Source organism: Neovison vison, chromosome 2 (genome assembly GCF_020171115.1).
Source record: "Neovison vison isolate M4711 chromosome 2, ASM_NN_V1, whole genome shotgun sequence".
Lineage (NCBI taxonomy): Eukaryota > Metazoa > Chordata > Mammalia > Carnivora > Mustelidae > Neogale > Neogale vison.
The window spans coordinates 79,281,289-79,302,516 of NC_058092.1; the positions used below are offsets into that span (position 1 = coordinate 79,281,289).

The 21,228-nt window shown below is 37.7% G+C and overlaps 1 protein-coding gene across 2 annotated transcripts in view; it reads right to left on the minus strand.

Annotated features, from left to right (window-relative positions):
* DIPK1A (divergent protein kinase domain 1A) overlaps positions 1 to 21,228 on the minus strand; it is a 128,752-nt gene that overhangs the window by 15,071 nt on the left and 92,453 nt on the right. For both annotated transcript variants that reach the window (XM_044238690.1, XM_044238691.1), the window contains exon 2: positions 18,774 to 18,908. In XM_044238690.1, coding sequence (XP_044094625.1) covers positions 18,774 to 18,908 — 135 coding nt within the window. The remainder of the gene's footprint in view (positions 1 to 18,773; positions 18,909 to 21,228) is intronic.

Here is a 21,228-nt window from a genome sequence, read left to right on the forward strand (position 1 = left end):
TTACAGCAGCATTATCAACAATACCCAAACCAAGTGTCAACTGACTGATGAAGGGATAAAGTGTGTGTGTGTGTGTGTGTGTGTGTGTGTGTAATGGAGTATTATACAGCCACTAAAAAGAATGAAATCCTGCCATTTGCAACGACATGGATGGAGCTACAGTGTATTATGCTAAGCGAAATACATCAATCAGAGAAAAATACCATATGATTTCACTCATGGAATTTAAGAAACAAATGGTTGAACATTTGGGAGAGAGGAAGAGAGGGCAACAAATCATGAGAGACTCTTAACTATTGAGAACAAACAGGGATGATGGAGGGAGGTGGGTGAGGAATAGGATAGATGGGTGGTGGGTCTTAAGGAGGCCACTATTTAGGAAGAGCATTGGGTTTATATGTAAATTATGAACCACTGAACTCTACTCTTTTTTTTTTTTTCAAAGATTTTATTTATTTATTTGACAGAGAGAGAGATCACAAGTAGGCAGAGAGGCAGGCAGAGAGAGGGGGAAGCAGGCTCCCTGCTGAGCAGAGAGCCTGATGCGGGGCTTGATCCCAGGACACTGGGATCATGACCTGAGCTGAAGGCAGAGGCTTTAACCCACTGAGCCACCCAGGCACCCCACCATTATCTCCATTTTATTGAGATAATGAGAGGTTAAGAGAGGTTAAGAATCTGCAGGGCAGGTTAGTCATGGTGCTGGAATCTGAAGCCAGTTAGTCTGACTCCAGAGCTTGTGGTTTTAATTAGCCATTGAGGTAAAAGAATCAGATTTACTTAATTTTGGAGAGGAGCACGTATAGCAGATTTAATAATGGCTGGGTCAGATGCCCATCCACAGTGTTCCTACAAAGGGACTCTGGTTACATTCATTCCCTCTGCACAAGCAACTCAAAGCAGAGACTGGACTTCCACTTTTATTTTTTCCTTGGGACTTGCACATTGCCTGACGCATGATCAATTGTGCTTAAAAAAGTACCTGTCGAATGAATGAATAAATGAACTCTATTCTGAGTATTTATGCAGAAAGAGCACATTCTATTATGAACAGCTTCTAGAATAGGACTTAAAGAGTTATTTGCTTCAAATGTCCCAATCTTTGGCTTTTGAATCTTTTTTTTTTTTTGGGCTCCTGAATCTTGAGGAACACTCTACTCATAACCCTGCCCAAGGTCAAGATTTCCACCACATCCATAATCTGGAGGCCGTATATTTCCTTCCTGATCCCACATCGTTCCTCTCTTCTTTCCTTATATTCCCAAATCTAACATCATTTATGTTCATGTTATCCTCCCTGGTGGAAAGTAAGGTGATTCAAAGGCGGAAACAAGGTCATATTCATCTTTGAACCTCCCCTTTCTAGCACACAGAACAGAGTTTAGTATTTTAAGTGTTCAGTAAATGCTTATCAAATAACTATGATTAAAAACATAGTTTTGATCTTAAAAATTACTAAGAATAAAATTAATACTTTTCCATAATGCATTAAACATTTTTTTAAAAAGGACTAAATTAGTATGTTATTAGTGAATCGTTAAGCAGTGAAGACAAGTCTGACATTCAGCTACAAGAATCAGATTCCTGTTTTGAGCTAAGTCTTCAAGCCAACCCTGCATCAAAGAGGTGGTCACAAAGAACAGGCTTTTCAACTTGTGGCTTCTATCACTAACCAAAAGCAAATTTCCCATATGCTTATATGAAAAGTATGGCTGGCCACATACAGTTTTGTTTTTCAGGCAGGCCATACACACAAACTATAATCATTGCTAGTAATCTGATCTCCTAACTAGAAAGACACAGGTTATAAAGAAGTTCAACTTTACAATAGGATACTCAGCAGAAAATATTAAAGGTTTTCCAGTGGTGAGATTTTATTGCTATGAGGATTCTATCATACATCCTGCCTTTGTTTGCACATACCTGGTAGTACCAGAAGATGGCACTCTTTAGCTACATTTTACAAAACCCATTGGCGCTGAAGGGGTAATTTCATGAACTGTGAAAATTGTATCTCAAAGAGCAGTAACAATGAACAGACGTATAAATCCTAGGTTTGAAATCATTTTCTAAGATTTACTTGCCAATTCTTCCTTAGGAAAAAACAGGAGAGTCGGGTTGCCTGAAAATTCTTCAAGTCCAGTTAGCGCCCTCTCCAATTCCCCACATCAGCTGTTTTCTTTTCTTTTTCACATCAGCTACTTTAATCTTCACCATTCTCTGCACTCTCACTGTATCATCAACATCTTTTTCCCTCTTCCCTGAATTCTTTCTCTCAGCCATTAATTGTGCTCATCGCACACTCTTCCTCTGGCTACACACACACGTATGCATACACACACAAGAACCTTCTCCACTCCCTCCTCCCCTTCTGTTATAATGTTGTTAATGTACTTCAGAATTCTTCAGCAGACACAGTGTGATATTTGTGTGTTTATAGTCCAGGAATGTATAGGGCTAGAGAGTCCTAATCAGGTAATAAAGAAGCATGTGCTCTGAGGCAACTACTACACATGCTTCTATCGTCCATATCCTAGTCAAGATGATCCATTTCTGGGATTTTGTTAATTAGTAAATAAGGGTCATATTGGTGACATTTGTAGCTTGTTAAATGTCATAGTGAATGCTAGAAATGGACCATCATTGGTGAGATTGAAGGTATTTAAGATATGTAGATTGGCTGAAATATGGGATATCCCTTACCTTTTCATAATGGGGGTAAAAGAACCAGTTGAAGCTACAAAACTTTATCTTTGGAGAGGTACTCAGAGTTAATTATTTTACAACAGAAATCCTCAAACTGTAGGGAGCTTCAGATCTCCTGAAAGTCTTGTTAAAACCGAGACAAATGGACCCCACTGTCAGAGTTTCTGACTCATCTCGTTTTAGGAGAGGCTGAAACTTTGCGTTTGGAGCAAGTTTCAAAGCAATATTAATGCTGCTGGTCAAAGAGACCACATTTTGAGAATTACTGGTTCAGAATTTCTAGTTGCCTGATGCTAATTATGAGGGCAATAGAAGCTTGCCTCTGGAGTATCATTGCTTCTGCCTTGAGTAAATCTTTCATGCAAGTTGACAGAACACCTAAAAGGACAGAATTAGAACTTTAATAAATTTACAGACTGATTATATGGAAGGTTTTCTGACTGCTTACAATTAACTATGTGCTGAATGAATACCTAAATATCTGCCAGAAATCATTTTCATTATAACCTAATAATAAGGTTGTGTGGGATAATCAGTTAATACTCACTGATATCAAACATTTTCAGTAGCTACCATTATCTTTCAAAACAGAATCTAAGGAGTATGCATAACCAAACTGGATGAGGTCAATTTTAAACAAATTCCAGGTGGCTCAGTCGGTTAAGTGTCTGCTTTCGGCTCAGGTCATGATCTCAGGGTCCTGAGATCTAGCCCCACATCTGGCTCCTTGCTCAGCAGGGAGCCTGCTTCTTCCTCTCCCACATCCCCTACTTGTGCGTGTGCGCGCTCTCTCTCAAATGAATAAATAACATCTTTAAAAAATTTTTTAAAAATTCCCAGCTGAAAGGCAGAAGCAACCCGAGTTCATCAATGAACAGATGGATTTAAAAAAATGTGGCATATATTTACAACAGAATATTATTCAACCTTAAAAAATGAGGAAATTCTGAAACATGCCATAATATGGATGAACCCTAAGGATATTATGCTAAATGAAATAAGCCAGTCACAAAAAGACAAGTACTGTGTGATTCCACTTTTTATAAGGTTTCTAAAGTAGACACACTCATAGAAACAACAAGTAGAATGGTGGCTGCCATGGGTTGAGGGGCAGGAGAAATAGGAAGTTCTTGTTTGATGGGTATAGAGTTTTGGTTTTGCAAGATGAAGAAGTTCTGGAGACTGGTTGCACAACAACGAATATACTTAACACTACTGAACTGGATGCTTAAAACTAGTTATAATGCACTGTGAGAAACAGTATGGAGGTTTTTTATGAAATTAAAAATAGAACTACCATATGATCCAGCAATTCCACTTCTGGCTGTATATAGGAAATGAAATCATTATCTCAAGGAGATATCTGTTCATGTTCTTCACAGCACTATTCACAGCCGCCAGGATAATAGAAACGAGCTAAGTGGGGACACCTAGCTGGCTCCGTGGGTAGGCAGGAAACTCTTGATCTCAGGGTGGTGAGTTCAAGCCCCATGTGAGGCAAAGATGTTATTTAAAGAGAAATTTGAAAAAAAAAAAAAAAAACCCAAAACAAAGAACTTGACTCATTAAAAAAAAAACAAACCCTAAGTGTCTAATGATGAATAAAGAAAATGTGGTATGTGTGCACAGATATATACATACACACACATACAATGAAATATTATTCAGCTTAAAAAAAGAAGGAAATCCTGTCATTTGTGACAACATAGATGAACCTGGAGGGCATTATGCTAAGTGAAATAAGCCTTACAGAGGAAGACAAATACCGCATAGTATCACTTATATGTGGAATTAAGGAAAAAAAAAAAAAAAGTCAAACTCGGAGAAGTGGTTACCGTGGGCTGGGGGGTATGGGAAATAGGGAGAGGCTGGGAAAAGGGTATAAATGTTCAGTTAGAAGATGAATAAGGTATCAGGATCTAATGTATAATACGGTGACTAGAGCAGGTAACGGTGTATGGTATAAATGAAATTTGTTGAGAGTAAAACTTAAATGTTTTCACCCCCATGTCCCCCAAAAGGTAAATGTGAAGTAAGGGAGGTGTTAATTAACTCAAGGGAGGGAATCCTTTCAGAATGTATATCAAATCATCACATTATACCCTTAAAAATCTTACAATTTTGTCAATTACACATCAATAAAGCAAAAAAAGATAATGACAAACAAAAACAAAAGCAACCAGGATGATAAATGTTATGTATATTTTACCACAATTTTAAAGAATTTAAACCAAACTAAAACCAACTATTTCCAGCAGAGCTCCCAGAAACAGTGGTCTGTGCTTGCTGTTGACATTTATTTCCTCTTATCCAAACTTAATCTTTCTTTATTCTCTACCTTATTAAAAGGTGCCATCATCCACCCATGCATCTGAGGGAAGAAACATGGAGTTGTCTTAAACTTCTTCTTCCTCATCACCCCTCTCCCCTCAACTGATCACTGAGTGCTGGCAATCAAAGTTCTCCTTAATAGTCTTGAAACTTTTTCTTCTCCTCCATTCCCACCACCAATGCCATGGTTTAAGCCCTGACTTCTCTGTGCCTGTATTACTGTAACAACCGTAAAACTGGTTTCCCTGCCTGCGATGTCTCCGATCCAACCTACCCACCCTCCACAACTGATGAAATTCTTCTGAAACCTGTATCTGACCAATTGCTTCCCTGCGTAAGGGGTGCCTGGGTGGCTCAGTTGGTTAAGTGTCTGTCCTGGGACCAGGGTCCTGGGATTGAGCCTCAAATAGGGCTTATTGCTCAGTGGGGAACCTGAGTCTCCCTCTCCCTGTGTCCCCTTCCTCCCCCCCGCCCCCCACCCCCCACTTTTGCTCTCTCCCCTTGTGCTCTCTCTCAAATAAACAAATATATCTTTATAAAAACAAAGAGAAAGAAAAGAAAAGAAAACTTCTGTTGATTTTGTTTGTACTGCCCTGAGGATAAAAGGCAGACTCCTTAACAGGACATACGTGGGCTTTATGATTTTGACTGTGCAAAAGTGACCTCCGTAAGCTGCTCCTCAGGCTCTTTGCTCTGGCCAGGCGCTTCCTGGAATGTAGCATTCTTTCCTATCTCTGTAGCTATGCACATGCCTCCTACTGCTTATAATGGTCTATTCTTCAAAATCCAGTTAAGATATAACCTCTTCCAGAAAGTCTTCTGAGATGTTCTCAGTTGGACTGCCCAGTGAAATATTGCATTGGACATGCTTATATTGAAAAATTATTAGTTGCTTATTAGCAATACTTGGGATATACTTACTCAAAAAATAAACTCACCGTTTATTTTAAAATAAAATTTAACTGGGCATCCTGTTTTTGTGTTTGTCTGTTTTGCTAAATTTAGCAACCCTACTCCCAGTCTCAATTACAAGCTTCTTGTTTATTTTTCCATATCCTCTACTAGTCTGTAAGCATCTTCTGGGCGGGGACATGTCTTATCTCTGTATCTGCCCATTCTAGCAAGTACTGGTAAGCTCGTAACTAAAATAACATGCTGTTTAACTGTTGGTTTATTTCTTCTAAACTGGCTTTAACCCTTAGTGTCTTTACTGCTTCTCAGAATTATGCTAATAGTAACAAGACCATGTGTTTCAGGATTACAGTGACCATCACATGACACAAGAGAGTGCCCCGTAACACACACAGGACACCAGAAACGCTGCTATAACCAGTTAACATTATTGTTAGAAAAGGGCTTATGTTTTTAAGATTTTTTTTTTTAAGATTTTATTTATTTATTTATTTATTTATTTGAGAGAGAGAGAGAGAGAGAGAGCAAGCATGAGAGGGGTGAGGTCAGAGGGAGAAGCAGACTCCCTGCCAAGCAGGGAGCCCGATGTGGGACTTGATCCTGGGACTCCAGGATCATGACCTGAGCTGAAGGCAGTCGCTTAACCAACTGAGCCACCCAGGTGCCCCTGTCTGTTAAGATTTGAAATAAACTTGCTTAGGAAATATTTTTTCTGTAAATTCACCAAGAAGAGATTGGCAATCTAACTCAAACTGGCATAGAAGGAAACTATACTTTTCTTAAAAAGAAAAAATTAAGCTTTTACTCTGAAAATAGTAGGTTCCAAGTGGATTCATCCCACATATTTTAAAGACAAAAGATAATAGCACAAAATGAGGGGTGCTATGATTCTAAAATGATTCCTCCTCTCTCTCTCTGCCTGCCTCTCTGCCTACATGTGATCTCTGTCAAATAAATAAATACATAAATAAATCTTTTTTTTTAAAAAGCACAAAATTAACCTCTAGAGTCAAATAATAATTTTGACCCTAAGCAAATGCAAAGCTAAATGAAATAATTATGTACTACTAATTAAAACCATAGTTCCCAATATTGCTAAATTTAGTGTATATTAAGCTAGTTGTTTTAACCAACAAAAAATTGTCTCTAGAAATTAGATCTTAAAAGAGACTGTAATAAAATTTAGGGGCTCTTTCATTTTTTATTGCTTCCAAGTTAAAGCATGTACTCTCTCTCTAAAGGAAAAAACAAAACAAAAAACAAAAAAAGAAAAGGGGTGCCTGGGTGGCTCAGTTAGGTAAGTATCCAACTGTTGATTTCCACTCAGGTCATGATTTCAGGGTCATAAGACGGAGCCCCACATCTGGCTCCATGCTGGGCCTAGAGCCTGCTTAAGATGCTCTCTCTCCCTCTTCCTCAACCCCTCCCCCATTCCCTCTCTCTCTCTCTCATGAATGAATGTGCTCATGTAATACAAAGGTTCATTAGCATGGCAGTGGGTGATTCATCATTATTGCCAGACAGAACCTCAAAACAAACTCTCTCAATCATATGGGAACATGCCAGAAATATCACTACTAAGCAATGTTGTCCTGAACATTGTATAGAAGAAAAATTTCTCTCCCTTCCCCCAATCTATTTTTCTTTTTTAAAGAACACAGCAAACTACACAGTCAAATGGTGCAAAATTTCTTTATAAGGTTAGTCACCAAATAGGACTTGCTGAAATAATGAGTGAATTAGTGATTTCTATAATCAGAGAGAATGTACAATGAATTATACAATGTATTATAATTAGCTTGGTGGATAAAAGAAAAAAGCAAACTGGAAAAAATAGATCCTTCCAAGCACATCTAATTAGGGTTAGTTGGTGGCTGCCCTCAGTTTCAGAGAAAGCTGCCTTTAAACAAAGAAGAGCGGAACACTGTTCTCAGTGCTTACAACTTCCACAAGTTAACCTTGGCTTCCCAGGATACACACTCCCCCCACCATATTTCCTTCTCCAAGTTTCAAAAGCCTACTTTTTAAAAGGCTATTGTGCATTTCACTGGAATCAAGCTCTAAATAATGGATGTGACTATGGAAATAAGATACTCTTATTAAAATCTGAACATAAGAAACTTAAATTCAAATTATAAATCAATGTATGATGTATAGAATTAATTCCAGTTTTGGCCCCTCGCTTCCTGGAAGCTTAAATACATCAAGCTTTATGCCCATTAACCTTACAACAATGCCTTTTAATAAAAATTATATCTGTTGGTTAGAGAAAACATCTCAGGTAAATAATACTAATGTTCTACAGTGATTTCCAATGTTGAAATTATGAGAAATATACTTGATTACTCAATTAGACCAATTCACACATAACACATAATTTATATGAAATATATATTTGATTTGATCAACATTCTAAATTTGTTTTTAAAACGTACTATAAAAAGACAAAAGAGGAAGATATGCTTATTTACAGGCAGCCAAATGGCCCAACAACCAAGGCTGTGGTTCAGTGGCTACTACTGCATGGTCCTGGGAATTCTCTGATATAATGTTGGTCAGCAAATTGCTCTTTGGGATGAAAGATGATGAAAGCACTAAAGCAAGCATGGTTTGTAATTAAAAGGAGAAAGATGCTCCTCGAGAGCCTATCCAAATCCTTTCTATTTTCTAAGGCCTACAGAAATTCTATGTTCTCTATAAAGCCTCTCTCTGCTATTCGACCCACAGTGATCTCTGTGATCACTGAAGCCTTCTTTTTTTACATTTGCATAGTACAACTATTTCTGGTATAAACAAAGAAACCATTTTAATCTGATCGATGGTCTTTGGATGTATCAATTTAGCTATGCTTCAGTCCTCAGTTAACAAAGCAAACAATAATCTAGGTGTTGCTGTGAAGGTTTTTGTAGATATAATTGAAGTGCATAATCAACTGACCTTTTCTGTAAGCATTTTATTTATTTATTTGACAGAGTGAGAGAGAGAGAACATAAGCAGGGGGAGCGGCAGGCAGAGGAGAGGGAGAAGCAAGCTCCTCGCTGAGCAGGGAGCCTGATGCGGGACTCCATCCCAGAATCCTGAGATCATGACCTGACTCAAAGGCAGATGCTTAACCAACTGCACCACCCAGGTGCCCCCATGATCAACTGATTTAATGAGAGATGATCCTAGATAATCTGGGTGGGCCTGATTCAATTAGTTGAAGGGATTTAAAAGAATTACTGAGGCTCCCATGATGAAGAAGAAATGCTGTCTGTGGACAGCAGCTACAGCCCATGCCCAAGAGGTCTGGCCTGTCCTTGACAGCACTCCTTATGGATTTTGGCCTCATCTAGCCAGCCCCCGTAACTGGGTAAGCCAACTCCTTGCAGTAAATCTCTTTTTAAAAACTTTCGATATAACTGACATATAACATTATCTTAGTCTAAGGTGTACAACAATTTTTTTTGGTGGGCAGCAAAGCAAGGTTTATTGAGCGATAGCAAAGTGATAGTACAAAGCTCCCAAGGGGGAGGGAAGCTGAAGGGGCTGCCCTACAATACAGTATTGTTAACTGTAGTCACCTTGCTATATGTTATATCTTCATGACTTACTTATTTTATAACTGGAAGTTTGTTCCTCTGGACACTCTTTACCCACTTTGTCTCCCCTGCTGTCTGATGCCTCTGGCAAACACTGATCTGTTTTCTGTATCTATGAGCTTGTTCTCCTGTTGTTGTTTTACTTTTTAGATTGCACATATAAGTGAGATCACACAATATTTGTTTTTCTGACTTATTTGACTGAGCATAATGCTTTCAAGGTCCATCCATGTTGTAACAAATAACAGTAAATAAAAACTTAAATAATAAATCTCTTAATATATACTTCTTATGGGCTCTGCTTCTTGGCTTGAACCTTGACTAATACAACTTAACTGCCTGGATAATGTTCTGTGTATGTCTTATCTTCTCAGGTCAGACTCAAAGGCATATACTTGGCAAAATTATAATAATGATGATTCACTGATCATTTATTTTGTGTCAAGCAGTGTTAAGGCTTTCAGTAGACGAATTCATTTTATCCTCACAACTACCAGGTGAGACAGACAGTATTATTAATCCCCATTTCACACAGGCTAAGACAGAGTTATCCAGCTAGGGAATGGAAAGCTAGGGTTCAAGCATGAAGTTCCATTATTCCAGTGCTTCTGCTCTTACCCACCACAATAGCTATGACCTCGCCTGCAAATGGTGAGAGAGGGGGAAAGAGGTATACAGGGCGCCTGGGTGGCTTAGTGGGTTAAGCCTCTGCCTTCTGCTCAGGTCGTGATCTCAGGGTCCTGGGATCGAGTCCCGCATCGGGCTCTCTGCTCAGCGGGGAGCCTGCTTCCTCCTCTCTCTCTCTCTGCCTGCCTCTCTGCCTACTTGTGATCTCTGTCTGTCAAATAAATAAATAAAATCTTAAAAAAAAAGAAAAGACAGAGGTATACAGACAAGAAATGCTATGTAGGACAAGACAGACCAGGATTCTTAAACATAAGTGAACTGCTTATCACACTCTGTTGATCACCTATGACATCTAACTCCTACATAGTGATTTAGCTTGGAGGTAATGCTCGGAATGGGACAATCATAGCAATCTTCTAGGGAAATTTCTGAATTACAGTGTTATAGTTACAGTGACATCAACATTAAGGTACTTGCCCTGGGCCAAATAGAATCAAGTCAAAGAACCTTCTTTATATTCAATAGATATGTCAGGTATCATTCAGTGAAGAAAGCCATCGTAACTGGTTCAATTCTCCTTTATCTCCATAAAATCCACGATGTAGGTGGGGCAAGCAGGGATAGTTTCCCTACATGTACAGTGGACTTAACAGAAGTCAATGAAATGAAGTCACTTACTCAAACTCAAGAAGTACATCACAAGAAAGGGTAAGTCTCATGCTTTGACTCCAGCCTAGTAATTTTTCCAATAGACTAACATAATATGGTTGAGCTGCTTATTATCAAGAAGTTCTCATTACTTGATGAATTGTACCTTCAATATCCAAGATCTTAAAATATACATGATATGACTAAAGTAATGAAACAGATTTTTATAAAATTCATGAAACCAACCATATTTTCTAACCTCCCCTCTCTAACTCCCCTCTTTGGGCATTTACTCACTGTTCTTTCTCCTTAAATGCTTTTTGTCCAGATATTCATACAATTGCTTCCTTCCCATCAGGTTCAAATTCAAAATGCCTTCTTCTCAGGGAAGGCGTTCCCAGCCACTGTGGTTAAGGTAGCGTGCCCTAGCCATTTTCTACAAAATATTGCTATTATTACATCCTTTGTTATTATGCTTCTTAGTCCCTGAAGTCATTTGTTTATTTGTTTTTGTTTTTATTATACATATTCCACTACAAGAATTTAAGCTCCTGGGGTACCTGGGTGCCTCAGTGGGTCAAAGCCTCTGCCTTTGGCTCAGGTCATGGTCCCGGGGTCCTGGGATTGAGCCCTGCATCGGGCTCTCTGCTCAGCAGGAAGCCTGCCTCCCCCCCTCTCTCTGTCTCTCTGCCTACTTGTGATCTCTGTCTGTCAAATAAATAAATCAAATCTTGAAAAAAAAAAAAAGAATGTAAGCTCCTTAAGACATGGACTCTGCATATCTTGCTTACCATTATATCACCAGCATCTAGAATAATGACTGACATGTTGAAGTGTAGTAGGTGTTCAAAAAATACTTGTTGACTGATACTTCTTCTACAATTCTTCTAAAATATCTCTTACATGATTGTTATGTGATAGTAGTTATCTTAAAAATAAGTATTAAATGATTAAAGATAGGAAAAAAAAAAAGAACTAGAAAAAAGTTAAAAGTCAAACTGCCAACTTACAAAGGAAAGGAAAGAACCCACATTGTTAAACTTCAGCAAGAAATATTTGTAGGGCCTCTTTGGGATCTTCTGTATTTCTTTACAATCTTCCTTAGTTCATGAAGATTAAATTGAGGATTCTGATGTAAATCTGTTCAGTTTATACAGAGGATACTAAAAATCCTTTGGCAAGCACGTTTTTGCTAAATGTGGTTTTGAGATAATGCAGTTTTATATTTTTATATCCAAATTGAGAATCAGCCATCTTATTATATGCTCTGGTTCAGTTCAGTCCACTTAAATAGGAGAATAGTCTATGCAGTAATATAGACGGAGAAAGAAAATCAGTTTAGAATCTACATTTCATAACAGGAATTACCAGAACCAAAAAAAGTATGTGTGGATATTGCCAACATTTGTGAAAAGGCCAGACAATTACTTAGACAGACACTGTAAAACTAAAACATAGGAGAACCAAATTTAAAAAGTATTACATTTGGGGCGCCTGGGTGGCTCAGTGGTTTAAAGCCTCTGCCTTCGGCTCAGGTCATGATCCCAGAGTCCTGGGATCGAGCCCCGCATCGTGCTCTCTGCTCAGCAGGGAGCCTGCTTACCTTCCTCTCTCTGCCTGCCTCTCTGCCTACTTGTGATCTATCTGTCAAATAAATAAATAAAATCTTCAAAAAAAATTAAAATAAAGATAAAAAGTATTACATTTCACACCAGTAAGAGCGAATTTGCACTTTATTTTTTTTCAGATTTTATTTATTTATTTGAGAGAGAAATAGAAATCACAAGTAGGCAGAGAGGCAGGAAGAGAAAAAGAGGGGAAAGCAGACTCTGAACAGAGAATTTGATGTGGGGCTTGATCCCAGGACCCCAAGATCATGACCTGAGCCAAAGGCAGAGGCTTAACCCACTGAATCACCCAAGTACCGCTGATTTAGACTTTAAAAGGAGGTATAGTTTGTGTAATATAAAATTTACATGAATATATATAGCTTTGGCTTTTCCTTTAAACATCCCCCTTTTTTATAATTTGCATGAATTTTTTCCTATTCTTTTACTTTCAATCCATTTGCATCTTTATATTTTAAATGTGTATCTTATAACTATAATACAGTTTTTTTTTAAATTTTAGTACAGGGGCGCCTGGGTGGCTCAATGGGTTAAGGCCTCTGCCTTTGGCTCAGGTCGTGATCCCAGGGTCCTGGCATCGAGTCCCACATCGGGCTCTCTGCCCTGTGGGGAGCCTGCTTCCTCCTCTCTCTCTCTGCCTGCCTCTCTGCCTACTTGTGATCTCTGTCAAATAAATAAATAAAATAAAATAAAATTAAAAAATCTTAGTACAATCTGACAATCTTTGCCTTTTAACTGAACCATTTGGTCCATTTACATTTAATGTAATTACCAACAGATTTGGGTAGAAATATACTACAGCCAATGCCAAGGTAAGTCAGCCATATCTTGTCTAGAACTGGGGCACTTTTTCCCTCAGCTGCTGGGCATGTAAGTAGTCAAGAGCTGACAGCTGAATTTTTCTTTGGGACTTGTCCTCAGTCCTAGAATACAGCTTTACCTAAAGTCATGTCTCCTTAAGAGTGGGTGGAAGAGGATAGAAAACTGTATCCAATGACTGGCCAGTGACAGGGTATAAATGCCTGGACATTTCCAAGGCTACCTCCAGTTCCAAAGTCCCAGTAGAATCAACTGAGGTCTTTGTTACCACTGTACTGCAGTTTAACTTCTCTGGTTTATCCTGTTTCCTCACTTCCCCACAGATATTAATCTTAATTAATAATTAATATTAAAGCCCATCCCAATAAATATCCTGCAGGCAAATCTCAGTCTCTGAGTATGTTTCCCAGGGAATTCAATTTGAGACACTATTGTCTTGTTATGTATTTTTATTTCTATTGCTTATATGTTCCTTTTTCTTTACTTTCTTGCCTTCTTTAGGACTGAGTATTCTTTGATTATTCCATTTTTACTTATTAGTTTGGAGATGATATACTCTTTATCTATTCCAGAAGACATCCTAGAAATAACAATAGGCATATTTCAGTCAACAAAGTCTAAAGTCAATTGAGGAACATTTTATTAATTACTTGATATGAATAGACTAATTGATATTAACTGGTTGATACTTTTACCTTACTCAGCTATATGATAAGAATCTTAAACATTCTGGGGGGTACCTGGGTGGCTCAGTGAGTTAAGCCTCTGCCTTTGGCTCAGGTCATGATCTCAGGGTCCTGGGATCGAGTCCCGTATCAGGCTCTCTGCTCAGCAGGGAGCCTGCTTCTCTCTCTCTCTCTCTCTCTCCCTGCCTCTCTGCCTACTGGTGATCTCCCTGTCAAATAAATTAAATCTAAAAAAAAAAAATCTTAAACATTTAATTTATTTTTTCTTTTTTCTCTTTTTAAAATATTTTATTTATTTATTTGACAGACAGAGATCACAAGTAGGCAGAGAGGCAGTCAGAGAGAGAGAGGGAAGCAGGCTCCCGGGTGAGCAGAGAGCCCGATGTGGGGCTTGATCCCAGGACCCCGGGATCATGACCTGAGCTGAAGGCAGAGGCTTTAACCCACTGAGCCACCCAGGCTCCCCAAGAATCTTAAACATTTTAACACCTTTTACCATTCTCCCAATTTCTATGTAATTGTTATTGTGTGTACCTCATATAAATGGAACTATACAATATTTGACATTTATTGTCTGGCTTATATCATTTAGCACTGTGTTTTTGAGGTTCATTCATATTGTAGAATGCATCAGAATTTCTTTTTATTTTTTTATTTTTATTTTTATTTTTTTTTTTAAATATTTTATTTATTTATTTGAGAGAGAGAGACAGTGAGAGAGAGCATGAGCGAGGAGAAGGTCAGAGAGCGAAGCAGACTCTCCATGGAGCTGGGAGCCTGATGTGGGACTCGATCCCGGGACTCCAGGATCACGCCCTGAGCCAAAGGCAGTCGTCCAACCAACTGAGCCACCCAGGCGTCCCTCAGAATTTCTTTTTAAAGGCTGAGTAATATTACCTATATTTTGTTAATGCATTCATCTGTTAATGGATGTTAGAGTTGTTTCCATCATTTGGCTGTTGTGAATAATGCTACTATGAACATTGGTATGCAAGTATTTGCTTGAGTCCCTGCTTTCAAGTCTTCTGGGTATATACTTAGAAGCACAATTGCTGGATCATATGGTAATTCCCTATTTAACTTTTTAAGGAACTACCATATTGTAAATTCCTCATTCTTCTTAATACGTTTCAATTCAATTTTCAATAATTTCAATTAAATAAAACCCATTGTTTTATTTAATTTCTTTACCTTTGTTCCTATTTACTTGAACCCAAACACATTTTATTTTATTTCATTTTATTTTATTTTTTAAACACAGTTATTTTTAAATCCTTTTTCAATGACTCCAATATCTTGATCATCTGTGGATCTGATTCTACTGTCCATGTTTATCTCTTGGTTTTTGATCATGTCACCTTGTCTTTTGCCATGTCCTCTGGTTTTTCACACAGTGCCTCCAGAGAGTGTTTCCCTTCCCTTGAGTAGACAGATAGAATGGTAGCTGATCACCAACCAGGGACTGTGCTGCATGGAGACTGGGCTGCAGCTCTGGTAAAGCTTAAGCTATTTTTGGCTGATCTCCATTCCAAGAGCATAGCCCTCTAGGGTTTTTAATAGAGAGCCTGGGAATTCACTAGGGTGTCCCCCCATTGGCAGGTTCATAACTAGGCTGTATCTTGTGTGACTGCCAAAATGTCTGCTGTGCTTTTCAAAGGCTTTCCGATGAGATGTTTAGCCTCCCATTCTGCAAAACCCTAGGATTTGGCAAATATCCCAAAAGGATAACTGGCTGTATGCTTTAGGCTCCTTTACTTTTCTACAAAAGCTTGCTAATTTCTTGTCCCCAACAGCAGCTCTCTCCCAGTATACAGTCCTGTTTCTCAGACCTCTGCTCAATGCCCAGTATCAGCAACAACCCTGAGGGAAAAAGAGGCTCCAAAAGTCAGCTCACGTCTTTGAGGTCCCTTTAGTTCACCTTTACTGTTGGGGTTCTGCTCTTTAGGGTATCAACTGACAGCATGGTGTACCAAGGTCCTACTCTTGGTAGGACCTGAACTAGATTTTGATCTTCCTAGCCCCATAAAACTCTATGTTAGATCATATACCCCAGACAAACGAAGTCACCGAATCTAGGCTCACCTTTCTCAAACCTTATCCTCTCCCAGATCTTGACCAAATAATTCCTCACAAGGTATCTTGTCAGCTCTTTGAAGCTTTAATGTATACTTTAGAAATATTTTTTCTGCTTGCTTTCTAGTTCTAAACACAAAATTCCTATTAAATGTTAGTACTATCTTGGTACTACTGATCTTAATATTACCAGTTTTAGTTAAGTTTTAAGAACATAAATCCCAAATGCAGAGAAATTACAATTTTTTTAAAGCCAGCCTCAGGGGAAAGATATATTTTAGGCTCAGAAAATGTTTTAATTATTTTCAAATTTTAGTAAGATAACCATTAAATTATGCTAGAATTATTATTATGTTAGAATTATTAAATTATGCTAGAATTCTGCTTCTATTTCTTATAAAGTGAAATTAATGGAAAAATCATGAAAAATATTTCAATAATAAAATATTAAAAATAATAAATAAAATAAAAAATAACTTCACAAGTATAACTCATTTGTAACAGAATATTCACCATCATATGCCTTATAATTTGAATATTATTGTATTAATACACAATAAAAGCATACCTATTTCATTTTATTTTAATCTCTTTTTACAGTATTTCTAACATCACCAGATGATGTTAATAGGTCTTCCTGGGAGTTGTGGTGGGATGAAGTTTTTTCCTAATCAAATATATTTGCTTTTTCTGGAGATGCACAGTACATATTAATATATTAAGTATCTTGGGAAGTCCTCAGTAAAGTCACCTATTTATCTTTGTTTAACCTGCTGTTTTCAAATATATCTGATGGCAAAAAGCTTTTATCCATGGGATACTTTTTAATGTGTCCAAGAAACCTAGTTTGAGAAAAATGCCCTCAAAAAAGAGAAAATAGACATTTCAAATAGTTTTGGTTATTTTAGGTTATTATTATTATTATTATTAAAGATGTTATTTATTTATTTGACAGAGATCATAAGTAGGTAGAGAGGCAGACAGAGAGAGAGGGGGAAGCAGGCTCCCCACTGAGCAGAGAGCCTGATGTGGGGCTTGATCCCAGGACCCTGGTATCATGACCTGAGCTGAAGGCAGAGGCTTTGACCCACCGAGCAACCCAAAACACCCCTATTTTATGTTATTATAATTGATTATATAACTCCTGCTTCTTTCTTCTTAATTGAAGGTAAGCAGGTAAGTTTTGTGGGGTTTTTCCTAGTTTATTAAACTATAATTTTGTTAGTCTTTTCTGACATAGGGTAGCAGAAAGAGTCTGAGCTTTATATAGAAGCAGAATTGGGACCAAATTCTGGCTCCATTATCAACAAGCAAATTCTCTGTCTTAGTCATATATACATATTATATATATTTAATTAAAGCATAGTTGACATACAATGTTACATTAATTTCAGGCGTACATATTTCTTTATTTGTAAAATGGGCTTGGGGGACTTTCATAGTATTATTTCAAGTGTTTCTGACCAGTGTGCAGTACACTGTCTCTGGCCCAGAGGTTTCTATCTTAAAATCCTTCCAGGATCTGGGGGTGTCCGGGTGGCTCAGTCAGTTAAGTGTCCACCTTCAGCTCAGGTCAAAATCTTGCAGTCCTGAGATCCAGTACTGCGTCAGCCTCCCTGCTCAGCGGGGAGCCAGCTTCTCCCTCTGCCTGCTGCTTCTCCCCATCCTTGCTCTCTCTCTCTCTCAAATAAATAAATCTTTAAAAAATTCCTTAATGATCTGGGACGGCCAATTGAAATGGACATATAAGACTGACGCCTTTGAACTTGATTTGGGACTCATCTTTACTAATTCATTTCCCTGCTTATTAGATCAGTAATTCCTCCCTTGCCTACTTATGAGGCTGTGTAATGCTCCTGGGGAATAATTTTTTATCTTAATTGAGAATGCCTAAAGTTAAGCTGATATTCATTTCCTTAGAACTTTGGAAAGCTTCAGGTCTCCCTGTCTTATGTTCCTATAACACCTGCTATTGTAATCATTACCCTACCTTACTGTATTCATTTTCTTCCCTTCTGGGCTCTAAGTTCCTATGGTCCTGACAGCCTGTTCCCAGTTATATGCACATACCTAGCACCAATGGCCTAGGTGAAGAGTAACTACTTAATAATTATAGAATCTTTAATAAATTACAATAATTGGGACCCCAACAATCATCATTATCAAAAATACATTTCTCAGATGCAATGGTTTAATATTATCTATATCAGAAGATATTAGAAGAAAACAAGTAGCTAAATTTACAGATCCTCAAATGTATAACCAATAATCACTTAGAAATCTTAGACTGACAGAGCAATTTTCCTGAGATGTGTCCAATCATTAGGACAGAAAATAAATACTAAATATATACTATGTTTTTCAGATACATTTTTGATATTTGAGAATGATTCCATTTATTCAAAAGATGTGTTCCAGTAAGATTGCCTGTAAATAATAGTTTCATACTCGAAACATTTAAAAACTCATCTGATATGAGTAAACTAAATTATTATATGTATTTTTTAAAAATCCCTGTCTGTAGTGAGGATGCTCTCACACAAATCTAGTATTACATATTTAGATTTCCGAAATGTAGGTTTTTCAAGATGTGGAACACTCCTACTAACTTGGCCACATCAAAAAGCTACAAAGTTCAATACAACTCTAAGGTCGAATTAACTTTTACTTTTTGAAAGCAATTATTACTAAGTATATAAGATGTAAATATAAGATATTATTAATATAGTTTTTCTACATACTAGGAAATCAAGAATACTTACTATTATTTTCTTACAGTCCTTCCCTCTGCATAGTTCTGTATAGGTAGAGTACTGCACATATATAATCCAGCTTCCAACAAAAACCGCCAACCAGGAAAAGAAAAGATATTTCATCCGCACATATGAAAAGCGAGCCTGTGAGCAAAAGAGCAAATAACAATCATTCATTCAGCACCAAGTCAGCATTCACTGTCCTAGAACATGATTCCCCCCCTCCCTTCTTGCAAGAACTCAATATATATTCTAGGCTTTCACACACCAATTCTCCTAGAACAAAGTGTACTTTCACAGAGTCCAAACAGCACTGGTTTCAGAAAAGAAGCTCCTTGGTCCTGCCAAGGAAAAAGGGAACAGAATACTCTTTAAAATGTATAACCTTTCAAATACCACCAGCATCGAAAGCTACTTAGGAAGCATGAGCACATGTACCACGCTACCCCGGGCACTTTGTGAGATCAGGTAAAGAGAGACACGATTCCTACATACTACGAGCTTACAGGAGACGATTTCCAGTAAGAATCTTCAAGTTCTTCATGGATAATCAGCATAAAAATAATTTTGTTTTAAAGAAATAAGAACGGAGAATTTGGCTATTTTTTTAGTGTCTCATAGGGAAACCAACTGCTCATTCCTATTTCTCGGTCTATGCACCAAGGCTTTCTGTTCCTTCCATTCAACCAAATGCTTCACCTAATAGGTACTCTGGAAGCTTAAGGGGAATGTTGTTACAGCTATTAAAGGAAAAATGACTGGAAAAGAAGGGATAGGATATATAAAGAATAACCTTCTCTTTGCACGTCAGCTTGGAAAGCTACACAATGGGATCCTCTTTGCATTGTTTTGCTCCCAGTTCTCTGCTATCTAATTACAACTTGGGCCAGTTACTTACTGCCTTTTCTCCGCCCATCAACAACATATCAAATAGTTTGATCTTCAAAAGTGTCAGTTGGTCAAGATAATTGGACATTTATTTTTTGAGTCTGGATCTCCAAGGGTCTGGTTTTATAAATGGTAAATTTGGAGGCTATGGAGATTCAGTGAACAGAATAAATTATAGATATGTAAACAAACAATGAAAAGCTACTTTTGCTTTTAAAATCACGAGCCAGTTTCTCACACTGGGTAACAGTAGGATACTGTGAGCCCTGTGAGCATGCAAAGAAAGCAGAGAGAGATGAAAGGGACCTAAGTGCACCTGCAGAAGACAATGAGTGCAAAGGAAAATACTGAATTCTGTTGGCCCTCTTTGCGATTTAGATATCTGTCTTTGTGAGATTAACAGATGGTGAATTCCAGTACCAAAAAGCTTGAGTACAACGAATTCACAGTGAAGTGACAGGTCTTCGAGCTTTAGTATTAAAATATAAAAAATCCCTTTAATGCAAGCTCTTTTTGTATAGCTCTAGACAAATCCAGTGAAAGAAAATTCGTACAGAATTCTGAATTAAATCACATAAGTGACAATGGGGTGCACACTGAAGGGTTTGTTTGACAGACCTTTAAGATCACTTGACCCTACTAAAGGGGTCTAGTCATCAGACAAAAATTGATATGTACCAGTATTATGAAGCTTAAATATGATCAGATGACAGAATGCCTATAGAACATAAGCACATTGTGAGGCACACGGAAAAGACCCAACAAACGTTAGCTGAATCCGTTTGCATGGCACTGAACAAAAAGCCAAGAATGCTGTCACTGCGATTTGGCCACCACCTTCTTCTTGGACTTGCAAAAAGAAAACTGAATCTGAATCTGATTAAGTCTTCAGCTCCAACTATCAGTTTACAGGAAATGGGATAAAATCAGCAAACTCCAGGCTATGGAAAACATTGCGATACAAACAACCCAACAACAGAAATGATATGGGAGAAAAGAAGGAGAAGATGGAGAAAGCTGAAAACTAGAAAATATTTAATAAATATATCAAATAATCACAATCTGTGGATCTTTTTTGAGTCCTGATTCCAATGAAAAACTTAAAAAAAGAGATATTTATGAAACAACTGAAAATTTGAAGACAGGATACCTGATGTCACTAAGAAGTTGTTTTAATTTTTTAGGCATCATAATGTAATTTTTTAAAGAACAGAGCCCTGATATTTTAGAGACAGACATCGAAATATTTATAAATAAAGTGATATATTTGTAATCTGCTTCAAAACAACAGAGAAAGGAAAAATAGGTGGGGTATGTTTGAAGCAAGATTGGCCATGAGTTGACAATTTTCAAGATGGGTGATGGGGGCATGCCTTCTTTTGTGTATGTTTTTCTCTACTGATGTAAAATTTTTTATATTATACAATAAGGCATACTTTGACATCAAGACACCTCCTTCCCATACATTCATTCAGCCGCTATTTATTGGTTGCTCTATCATTGTTATTGCCTTTTGCTAGGCATTTTACGACCATCTCCAGTTACTGGGGCGCTTGGGTGGTTCAGTCAGTTAAGC